The sequence below is a fragment of the Myotis davidii genome, unplaced genomic scaffold, assembly GCF_000327345.1.
Source record: "Myotis davidii unplaced genomic scaffold, ASM32734v1 scaffold170, whole genome shotgun sequence".
Taxonomy (NCBI): Eukaryota; Metazoa; Chordata; class Mammalia; order Chiroptera; family Vespertilionidae; genus Myotis; species Myotis davidii.
This window is the reverse complement of record NW_006282528.1, coordinates 1400151-1411887: the sequence shown is the minus strand read 5'-3', so window position 1 is coordinate 1411887 and position 11737 is coordinate 1400151. Positions and strand designations below refer to the sequence as shown.

Below are 11737 nucleotides of genomic sequence, written 5' to 3'. Positions count from 1 at the left end.
GAATTTTTAAACACATGAAAGTTTTACCTCCCATGGTGTGATGGTGAGGAGAATGAAAAACGGGATTCTCTTTCCTGGGGGTGGTGCTGTTCTTAATTAGTGCTGGGAAGTCAGAGTGAGGTGCCATCGTTCCTCCCGTCTGCAGTCGTGGCATCCTTGCCCCTCCCTGTCCCAGCTAACTTGCCCAGGCACCCTGCATAATCTGCAAGCCGGGTGCCAGGGCTGCTGCCATAGGGACTAGGCCGCCAAGCTGCCTCCTCCTGCTGCACCCTGCCTGGAGGGCCCGCTCTCATCTGCTGGGCCGCCCACTGAAGCGGCCGCCTCTCCCCCTCCCCGACCCTGGCACCTCCCTCCCTCCGGGCCCCGTCTCTCCCTAACCTCCTGATCTCCAGTTCAGCTTCTCTTGTAGCCCGTTGGGCCGGGGCCTCTCGGTACGGAGCTGGCTGGCGTGTTGGGCTTCCTCTTAAGACAGCCCCGCCGGCAGGAAAGGCTAGTCTGACACTCAGGGCTCTTCACCGGGAAGAAGAGCGTTTTAACTCTGACCTGCTCCAGGAGCTTCCTCCACCCTGGGCTTCCGGCTCTGAACGAACCTGAAGGCAGGAGCTCAAGTCAGCAAGAGCCACCTGTGGACTTGGCAGTGAGCAAAGCCAGAGCAGCAGGCAGCCGTAGCTCCACGTCTCCCCTCGCAGACCCGGGCTGGCCACGGACACAGACCCTCGGCAGCGGCCGCGCAGTCCCCGCAGGCCTGCGGCTCCTGGGTGGCTGACGCAGCCAGATCGGTTCCAGTGCCTGCACCCCCAGGGCCTCCTGAACTGGCATTTTTGTTCCTCATCCTTTTGGGCTATAAGCTTCAGCTTGCCTATCGTGAGATGCGCTGTATTGTCAGTAGCCCGTGAAGAAGCGCCTGGCTCTGCTGGGCCAGCATCAGATGGGGAAATGGGGTCCAAGGTGCTGGCAGGCTCTTTGCTCCCTGTCCCTGCTGGCTGGTCGAGTCTGGGCGGCCGACGCCGTCGCACTGGCTTCAGAGAGAAGATGCTCTGAAAGGTGATTTGAAGGCCAACGGCTTGGGTGGGGGAGGAGGTCACGGAGCAGGGCATGGCCCTTTGTTCGGAGGCAGCGCAGTGGAAGGAGGTGGGGTTTTAGTGGAGATAGTACGTGAGGAGGTGTGTGCATTGTCAAAGCCAGTAGAGGCTGGTGTTCATTCATGACCAGAAAGATCTTGAGCTTTTAATCATGATCAGCACCGTGTCTTAAAACCCGTCACACCCACTGTTACAGCTGAGTTGGGCCCTGGGGCTCCTGGAATGCCCTTCCCAGGCTAGCACGGCGTCTGAGCACGGGTGGAGCGCGCGGCAAACATGGGGTGCTTGCATGGCTCCCTGCAGCGGTCTCTGCGCATGGGTGGAGCACGCGGCAAACATGGGATGCGTGCACGGCTCCCTGCAGTGGCCTCGCCAACTCCTGGAGTACAGTCCTGCCAGAGTGGAGGGGGTGGCAGCTTTCCAAGGTCACGCTCTTCACCTCTGAAATGTTCTCCCTAAATGCCTAGGCCTCTCCACTGTGAAATGTCGCTCACAGACAGTGGCAGTGTTGTCGCCTCATGCATCACCTGTTTCTTGATTTTATAGGAATTAAGAGAAATACATAACAAGCAGCAACTCCAGAAGCAAAAGTCCCTAGAGGCCGAACGCCTGAAACAGAAAGAACAAGAGCGAAGGATCATCGAGTTAGAAAAACAAAAAGAAGAGGCGCAGAGGTGGGTCTTTCCGGGGGGCGGGTCCATCTGGAAGGCACTGTGAGTGTCCACTACGTGCTGGCTTCTCCAGGGGTCTTCTGCGCCAGAAGGAGCCTTCAGTCTGCGTGTGTGCGTGTGCATGTGTGCGTGTGCGTGTGCGTGTGTGCACAAACACGTGTGTATATAAATCTTTGCACGTATAAGTAGCCCGGTTTTTGCTTGGTTCCCAGAGCTCTCCTGACTTACGACTCTGGTCAGTGGGACTGTCCAGGGAGCCGGGGCCTGTGGTGCGCTCATTGCGTGTGAGGCTTTGTTAGCAGGCCGTGCAGGGACATTGACCTTGTTACAGGCATTTAGTTGGTAGTCAGCACTGACGAATGTGCTTGTTGAGCAATCAGGCACAGCCTCTCCACAGCAGCGCGGGGCTGGCCACACAGCCTTCCTCCAGGACTGACCGCCACTCCTCCTCCTCCTCAGCCGCCAGTTTAACTTGGGACCTAGGAGAGCGTTCGCTGCTGCCCGGGATGGGCACGGCTGTTTTTGTCTGAGTGTGTGTGTGTGTGTGTGTGTGGTCTTCATTTGTAACTTTCCGCTGTACATTGTAGACATTTATCTTTAACTGTTGGTGTGTCTGATTCTGTTATTGGGTACTTGCTTTTTACATTTCATTGATTTTAGACACAAACAACCAAATGTCCCAACGATACAGTATAAATCGTAAAGATGGATTATTGAATTTAGACAAAAACGTGAAGAGGCAGCCGCTGACTTCGTGGCCGGGCTCCGTCCCCGCCGGAGTGGCGGGTTTGGTTCCGGCGGGTTTGGTTCCGGCTGCGCAGCAGTTTGGGCCTGTGCTTGGGCTTTTTTCCTGCCGGGGGAGGGAGTAGTTCTTCATGGAAGCTGTGCCCCGTGGGCTGTGCGGCTCGGGTGTTTTTGCAGGTTTACACCGCTGGCGAAGTGGAGGAGTAGTTTGTTATTGTTCTAACCAGTTGCTAAGCTACCTCGGAGATCAGAATGCTCTTGCTGTGATTCCCTAAGTTGTGGTTTCCTCTCAGAACGGGGCCCGAGAGCCTCTGTTTCGCTGGTGCCGGGCGCCCTGGCCGGGGCGTGAGCATCCCGTTGGCCGGAAGTGGTTTCCGTGCCGACCCGGAGGCGCGTCCGCGGTAACCGAGCATCTCGTTGGCAGGCGGGCTCAGGAGAGGGCCGGGCAGGGCCCCGAGCACGGGCTGCAGGACGATGAGCTCTTCCCGCAGCACCAGGAGCCCGCCGCGCCGGCCATCCATGCGCCCTGGTCCACCGCAGGTAGGAGGGCACGGAAGTGACCTGGATGTCAGGTCGTCTTCTCTCCCACGTCCTTCTGGAAATTTCCACGTCTAATCAGGCCCTGCCCTGGCTGTTAATACAGACGGCCATGCCAGGCTCCTTGTGGGGGACAGTGCAGCTGTTCATGTGGGGTATTCGGATCTGTTAACTTTGCCACCCCCTGCCAGCCTGCGCCTGCCCTCACACTGGCATCAGAAGTCTTGCAGACAACAGTGGCACACTTTTCATTGAGACACCTGGTTCCCAGGAGAGGTCGTAACGTTGCCTGCTGCCTCTCCAGCTCCGTTCCCTCGAGGGGTTCCCCGGGAGCAGGAAGTGGCTCCTTCGCCCTGGCCTGCCCTGCGTGCCAGCCACTGTCTTCAGTCGGCCCTGCAGGAGACTGCCCGTCACCCTTCTGAGAGCGGGGCTGGTTTTTGCTCTTTGATCACAAGTAGCCCCCTAAGTAATGATAAGTGGGAAATGTAGAAAAAGCTAGAAGGCATCCCGTAAGCAGATGCAAACTGGGATGGGCTTTAAATTCTTGTGCGGCTCCAGGATACTGGACGGCTGTGCAGAGAATCCCCGCTGAGCGGAGCGATCGCTTCTTCTTTGTAGGCAAAGTACACCGACTCCACTGGTCTGACCACCAGTGTGCTTTCTCCTGGTGTGCAGAAAGAAAAGACAGGCAGGCAGTTCTGTAAAGGCTTGCTGGCGCGGGGCAGGGCTGGGAGGAGGGCTCCCAGTTGGGTCCGCACCCTCCCTGCCCAAGGTGCTCGCCGCCCAGGGAGGAGGTCAGCAGATCCCCTCGGGGGCGCCTCGTACGAAGGCGAAAGCTGTTTTGATATGAAAATCTTTTCCCCGTGATCTGATCATGGGCAAAGTTTAAGTTCCTTGTGTTGCTTCCTAGTCAGGACTTTCTCCTTTGGTCAGTGGGAGTCCTGTAGGGCACCCCACTTCCAGGCTACAGGAGGGCAGCACCCCCCCCCACACACACTGCTCTCAGGGACAGCAGATGCATCAGAGAACATGGGCAGACAGTCCAGAGGGCATGCTTAGTCCTGCCAACCAGAACCCAGACTGTCCTCTGCTCTCCTGCATTTTTAAAACTTTTATTTCGTTTCAAATCTAAGCCATTTCCATCTCGGGCCCATGCCTAGGCGCATGCGCCTCACTTCACTCAGGTGATCATAGTGATGGTCTTGGTGAGAGCCACGGGGGTTCTATAGGGTTGCACTCAGGGCCCGACATCAGCATGGCCACGTGCTTCAACTGGAAGCGGGGCTTCTCTGCCTCCCAAAGCGCTTTCTTGTTGGCGAGTCCAGCCCTGGCGTCCCATTGGATCTGCCGTGGGCTGGGTGGGCGGGGCTGGAGCCGACGGCGGGGGGCCTTAGCTGACTGCACTTGGCATTGGGGTGACCTTTGCTGAGAGGGCCCGCCGATGCTCTGGAGGGTCTGGGGAGCCGACCTCGGGTTGGGCTCCCGGCATCCGGCGTGTGCCTCAGAGCCCGGGTGGATGGGCCGTGCGGGTGGTGAGGAGGCGGTAGAGGGGACGGCGGCTGTTGGCCTGTTGTCATGTTCCGTGTAATGTTTATTTCCCATCCCCCCACCCCCACTTTGTTTGTAAACAGAGAAAGGCCCGCTCACGATCTCCGCCCAGGAGAACTCGAAGGTCGTGTACTACCGGGCGCTGTACCCCTTCGAGTCCAGGAGTCATGATGAGATCAGCATCCAGCCGGGCGACATCGTCATGGTAAGGGCGCCGGGCAGTGCCCACTGTCCGTGGCGGCACCGCCTCTCTGGGGACTTTACCGGCAGCTGCGAGCGCGTCAGGGAGCGTGAGAGCCAGTAACCAGCACCGGTTTCCGAGCTGTAGGCTCAGCCTCCTTCCGGTCCTGTTCGGGGGGCCTTAGACCTTTCATCCTGGACCCAGCGTCGCCTGGAACCAGAGCTGTGAAGGCGACGGGCTCGTAGCGCAGCCCCAGCGTCGTCGTAACCGGCGACGACCCGGAACCTCAGAGTTCAGGTTACTGCTCCAGTTCTGTAGGAAATTTATTTTCAGGACGAGTTTTACATGTGAAATACTCCAGCATCATTTTCAGTTGCCAATTAAATACGTATATTCTTATGATTGTAATTAAAACTATTAGGAACCAGTTTAAGAAAGAATAAAGCCATGTGGTTGACCTAACTATTTTCTAAAAGAAAACGTTGTCCCTCAATCTAGTCATCACCTGCAGAATAAGAGTCTTAGAAGTGGGCACTTTTGCTTTGCTGTTCGCACTGTTGGGCAAGCAGGCGGCGGCCGGCATTTTAAAAGAGCAAGGAGGCAGGATGGAGACACACGCTTCTCCTGCCAGGAGCCGGCTCTGAGGGGAGAGGTGTTTGCCGTGGCTCGCGCATCCGGACGTACAGCTGAGCTCTGTAGAACCTGTGATCTCCAGATACAGCAGCTCTCAACCTGTGGGCCGCGACCTCCTCAGACCATCCTGCATATCAGATATTCACATGACGATTCATCACAGTAGCAACAGTACAGTTATGAAGTAGCAACGAAAATAACTTTATGGTTGGGTCACAACATGAAGAACTGTATTTAAAGGGCCAGAGGGTGAGAACCACTGGGCCAGAATATGAAGAAAGAACAGAGAAATCAGCCCGTCCCCACTGTCATTCTGACGGCTTCTCTCTAGTTGTGGGCGGGAACCAGGAGGGCCAAGGCCAAAGGGCCGGAATCTTCCTGCAGCTCAGGAACGAGTGTACCTTCAGACACACCCACTCTTCACAGACAGAAGTGCGCCTGTGCCGGTGCTGGCCCCACTCTCACAGAGACCGGCTCTGAGGAGTGGGCTCCGCTCCGGACACGGTGCCAGGCCGGGCCTGCCTCTCCACCACCTCCTGGCACGCACACTTCCTGGTCTCTGAAGCGCCACCTTAAAAAGCGACTAAAGTGCAGTGCGACAGCAGATAGGGCCTCGTTACAAAGTGGCCTGATCTCACTTGAAAAACTAAGCTTAATGCTTTTATAATTGCATTTTGTTGCAACACAAGTTGCAGAAAAGTAATGTGCTCTTCTCGAGATAAGGGAGTGTTACAAATGTTCCCATAGGAAACGTTAACAGATGATCTGTATTTTAATGAGAAGGTATTGCTCTTTTCTTGAAATGTAAATTTTTTACACTGTGATATTGAGTCCTTTTCCTGAAGTTGGCTAGTTCACCACCAGCTTGACTAGGTGAATAGGTAGATATACTGTAAGAATAAGCCTTTCATTAAACATCTGTTTTGCTTTCAAACCTTTGCTTTCCCGGTGGAGGTGAAAGGGGAATGGGTAAGTGCTCTGTGGCTGTCAGGAAGTCTGCATCGTAGTCAGTGTTCTGTGCCTTTAAGTCACTTCAATCCTGTGTGGGTGCCCGTCTCTGTGGAAGTCCGTTTGGAGTGTGTGGGGTGTTGTGCTTACAAAAACCAGGAAGGAGGCAGGTGTGCAGAACGGACAGGCCTCCCTCGCCAGGGGCTTTGGGGGCTCATGTGAAGGCTCTGTATTTGGCAAGTTATTAGGTCAAGTCTGCCTCGGCTATGGACAAACACAGGTTCCAAAACTAAAAGATAAAATTCTAAAAGTGTGTTTTTTAAAAAGGTGAATATTGGCATAGTTTTATGGCTAAGAAATGCGTCTGTAGGTTAAAACCAGAAGCCATAAATGACAAAAATGGACAGATTTGACAATATAAAAAATTAAAATGCGTATGTCACAAAGTACACGAGAGACAAAAGGTTAGTATCTGTATTACATAAAATATTCCAAAAGGCTATCATGAAAGAAACACAACTTAGAAAAGCTGGTGGAGGAAATGAAGAGACAGGTACAAGTGAAGAAAAGTAAATGAGTTAAAAAAAATAAACGAAAAGATCATCCATTTCATCGGTGGTCAGGAAAATGCAAGTTAACAAAACAAGATAGTATTTTCCATCTCTCAACTGAGCAAGTGTGAAAGCTTGGTACTGCCCAGCGTTGTCGGCGGAGGCGAGTGGGTGTGATATCCATTGTCAGCCTGGCTGTACGAATTGGCTAAGTCCTTTGGCAGTACCTCTTCACACTTAAAATTCTCTCAAAGTCTGGTGCTCTCCCTCCTCCAGCTGTTTTCAGCATGTGTCCAAAGATGTGTGCACAGGCTGCTCACGAGTGTGTTGGTAACGCAGAAGGGCCCAGCCCAGAGCTGGCTGTCGGGAGGGGGTTAAGTGACTCACAGTGTAACTAAACAGCATAATGGAGATGTTAGGGAACCATGTAAATCTACATCTACAAACAAGCTTTTCAGTAAGATAGCAGAAGCAGCGTAGAGTATAACTGGGTTTGGTTAAGTAAAAACTGTGTGTATGTGAGTGTTTATGTGGAGTTAACATTCTTGAAATACAGACTCAGACTGTTAACAGTGGTTCCCACTGGGCAATAACGAGGCTTTCGTGCTTAATTTTACCCACTTCTGTATTATTTTCATATTTATAAATGTATGAACACTTGTAATTTATAGTAAAACACTGAAAGTAAATCCAGCTTGATGGGTGACAGTGTCCACGGGACTGGATGAAGCTCGCTCTGCCTTAGGCCTTCCAGCTGCGGGAGGAAACGCGCAGTGCGCCCCGAGCAGTGTAGCGGCCTGCTGAGGGCCAGGGGCAGCGCCCCATTTCCTATTACACAATGTAACATGACCCCCATGACATTCAACAGTCTTACCTTTGTGAGGTTAACAATATGGGGGGGGGCGGGATTGACATGTAGTAGTAACAGGTTTTATGTCACGGTAGTTAAGAAACGTAGGCATGAAAAATATGTCGTTAGAACATTACTGTCAGCCCCTCTCGGTGAGGTAATCAGGAGTTCCCTTATTTTGTGGGCACAGAACCATCCGATTCTCAGATTGCGTCAACATCTTGGAAAAGCAGCCGCGCACCTGATAGACTTGAGCAGCTGACCACGTTTCCTCTTTCAAGGCAGGCTGGCGGGGGACTTTGGAAACTATTTTGCTTTTGAAAAAAACTTGACTATCAGCTTAGTTTCCCCCCCAAATATATATTTTTTGTGGTTCACAAAATTAAAGTGCTGTCTTGTACACAGTCCTATTCTCAGTGTCGACAATACAAAGACATCGACGGCGATGCCTGCCATTCATGTTCAAAGTCTCTGTAGGAAACAGGAGAAACCCATGGAGAGCCGGTGCCCGGGGAAGGCGCAGTGCAGGCTCGCTAGCGCTGCCAGGAGCAGCAGAGGGGCAGGCCCAGAGTGAGCCGACATTGCTCAGACTCTGAACGGAAGCTTCCTGGTTGAGTTTGAGCTTGACCTTGACAGCCAGGGCTTAGATACTGCGGAAATCTGTGGCCTGTCTCCTCGTCTGGGGCCCCAGTGCCTGGGAGCGAACCAGTCACACTGACCTCTGTTCTGTGCTGGAATAGCATCGGGACTAGAAGACCTCCGCTCATGGCTGTCCAGTTGGGGTTTATCTTAGCCCAGGCGAGACCAGGCACATCAGAGCTGCCCAGGGAGCTGGGAGCACCGCTCCGTGCCCATCCCGAAGCAGCCCGAGCGCCCGCCAGTGCGTGGACGGCTGGAAGCCGTGGTACACGCACACAGTGGAGCGCTCTGCAGCAGGGAGAAGGAGGCTTTCTTACCTTTAAAACCTAATCTCTCCCGTCAGGACTGGTTTGCGGACAGTGCCTCCCTGAAATGCCCGGGAAGGGAGGCTTTCAGCAGTCGCCAGCCACGTTCTGGAACTTGTCTGTCTTCTAGTTTAGCATTTCTGGCATAACAATTGAAACTCATGTCTGTCTTTTCTTCTCTCAGTGCTTAGTGGTGATAGATGCAGTCACAGCAGGGTGGGGGGCAGGCACACACATGTGGCGCCCGGGGTCGGAGCTGCCCCACGCTCTGTTGTAATGAAGCTGCTGGCAACAGCCGGGCGCACGCGTGGCCACACCGCCTCCAGCTGCCTGGGCGCGGCCGTGGCAGAGTTGAGTGGTTGCGGCAGTTCGGGGGACAGTTCGCCAGCTGCCCGCTCCCAGCTTTGGCAAACAGTTTCCTGTCCTCCCCAGAGTTTCCAGGGAAGCCCTGTGCGTCCCGTGGCAAATGCGCGAAACCCGCCGCTCTGACTCCCAGCACACCCCGGAGCGGCTCTGGGTCCCCTAAGCCCGCCCGCTGCCCGGCTTTGTCGTGCTTGGGAGGGGATCGGGGTCCCTGCTTCCCTTCTCTGTGACAGAGTCCGTGGCTGAGGGTGTTCATCTGCTCACTGTAAGTGGCTACTTTCTCTGCCCCTTAAAATGTGATTGTCTGTAAGAATGAGTGGGTTCCTGTAAGAGCCAGTCGGCCTGCCGGACCCTCGTTTGGTTGGGTTGGCAGGGAATGTCCTGGAAGCGAGCCTCCTGGAGGGGCCCCCTTCTCAGCCGCGCAGCCCCTCAGGGCACCTCTGTCTCAGACGGAGGCCGAGGGACAGGCGGGCGGGGATCAGTGAGCCAGGGGAGCCAGGCCTGCCCACGGTGCGGTGTGGGACACGCCTGGGGGCCTCGAATCCTGTAAGCGGTCGGCCAGCAGCCTGTTACCAGGGCAGACCCCGTGTCTCGGACGGAGGCTGAGTCATAGGCCGACCTTGCAGGAGTCCAGCGTGTGCATGGCAGCGCACCCGCCGGGTACCGCCGGGACTGGTTCCAGGCGCTGAGGCGTTCCTGCTGCCAGAGGTTCCTGCACACGGGCCTCTGGGCACGGACCCCCTGTGAGAACCAGACGTGGTCCCAGGAGGGAGGTCAGGCGCAGGCCAGGCTGAAGAGGGAGCGGGAGCCGGGGGAGAGGGCCAGTCAGAGTCCCGGCCAGGGAGGCGGCTTCAGGAAGCTCATGGAGCCCCACGGGTGAGCGTCAACCTGTGAACCAGGAGGTCACCGTTTGATTCCGGTCAGGGCACAGGCCCGGGTTGTGGGCTCGATCCCCAGTGTGGGGCGTGCAGGAGACAGCCGATCAACCATCCTCTCCCATCACTGATGTTTCCATCTCTCCCTTCCTCTCTGAAATCAATAAAAAAATGTATTTTTTAAAAATCCTCATTTAGACAACCAGTTGGGGCTGCCCCCAAAATGGAGTTGGAACAAACTCTGGGGAGTTGGATGAACAGTGACCAGGTGTCCACCACTGACTCAGTGTCAGCGAGGACCACAGGTCTGCCGAGCCGAGCAGAACCTCCCAGCAGGACGGCACTGTCTCCGGGGCCTGCTGTGGGGGGGCCCTCGCTGCCAACGCTTCCGCCGGGACAGCAGGGCTCCCTGCGGGGGGCCGAGCAGGCGCCCTCCAGGCTGAGTCACAGTTCAGTAGTCGGCTGGGTGTTCCACTCGCTCCACCCCCCCAAACACCTTTTTAACTCAAGCAAACAAATGACTGTTACACGCCCTTACTCTGCACAGAATACAGATAAGTGTTCGGGTCTATAGTTTTTTGCTTTTTTTGTTTGTTTGTTTACTGAAATTTGAATGGGTTAGAAAACTGGTATTTTTGCCAGTTTTTCTAAAATCATTGTTAAGACCCGGCCTACTCATTTCTGTGACTTCTAAAAAGTAATGTTAATGTCCGGTGAAGTGTTAAATGTGTTACCTCCTTGGTACGTTAAGGGATTCAAAATCAGATGAGGCCTCTGCTAGCCCCGTATTTGACCTAGAGCAGTGACGGCGAACCTTCTGAGCTCGGCGTGTCAGCGTTTTGAAAAACCCGAACTTAACTCTGGTGTCGTGTCACATATAGAAATTTTTTGATCTTTGCAACCATAGTAAAACAAAGATATATTTTTGATATTTATTTTATATATTTAAATGCCATTTAACAAAGAAAAATCAACCAAAAAAATGAGTTCACGCGTGCCATAGGTTCGCCATCGCTGCCCCAGAGCGGTGAACATGCCTTTCTCGCCGTGAGTGTAACTCTGCCCACACCGTCCTCCGTTGCCCTGGAACAGTGGTGACCTGTGGCGATCAGCATCCTCCTGCAGATTCCAGTGACGCTTCTGAGTCGGAACTGAGTCCAGTGCAGACGGGAGGAGCGCTCGCTGTAATGCGCAGCCTCTGGAATGTTCCGCAGCGGGATTGCACGTTCTCACATGCACCTCCTGAATAGTACAGTGGAATCTGTACAACAGGAAACTATGGGACCTTAGTAACAGCTGCGGCTACAAATAATTGTCCTTACGTTTCCCATCATGCACCTGCGCAGCTTTCACCTGGCTCCACAGCGGTCTGCTCTCTTTTCCGGAAGCCATCTACGGCTGTCTGATCTTCCTTGACCCTCCGCTGAGTCCCTCCTTGTTACTAGGGGTTTTTAAAGAATACTGATTTATAGTGACGGCGCCCTCTGCGTCCAGCTCTCAGTCAGCACCGCCGGCTGTCGGTAATGATCAGCTGACTGGGTGGTGCAGCGGGCAGTCACTTTCCAGTCCCAGCTGGTGCCGGGCTCAGTAGCTGTGCGTGGGCCTCGGCCAGGCTCTTGGTCTGACCTGCCGTTATTCGGAAAAGGGGAGAAAACTGAAACCCCACCGTGGGTAAGAGCTGACTGCTGGCTCCTCCTGTTTGCTCAGAGCCAGGGCTCGGGCACCTGGCACCACAGACCTGCCCGGGGTCAGGCATAGAGCTCCCTGGGGTCAGGTGCAGAGCCGCCGGGGTCAGGTGCAGACCTGCCCA

The 11737-nt window shown here is 54.6% G+C and overlaps 1 protein-coding gene across 1 annotated transcript in view; it reads left to right on the top strand.

The window, feature by feature from the left end:
- Window positions 1-11737, top strand: part of ITSN1 (intersectin 1) — a 103849-nt gene that overhangs the window by 42839 nt on the left and 49273 nt on the right. Inside the window, exons 16-19 of the mRNA XM_015560218.1 lie at window positions 1629-1756; window positions 2922-3037; window positions 4666-4787; window positions 6351-6365. Coding sequence (XP_015415704.1) covers window positions 1629-1756; window positions 2922-3037; window positions 4666-4787; window positions 6351-6365 — 381 coding nt within the window. The remainder of the gene's footprint in view (window positions 1-1628; window positions 1757-2921; window positions 3038-4665; window positions 4788-6350; window positions 6366-11737) is intronic.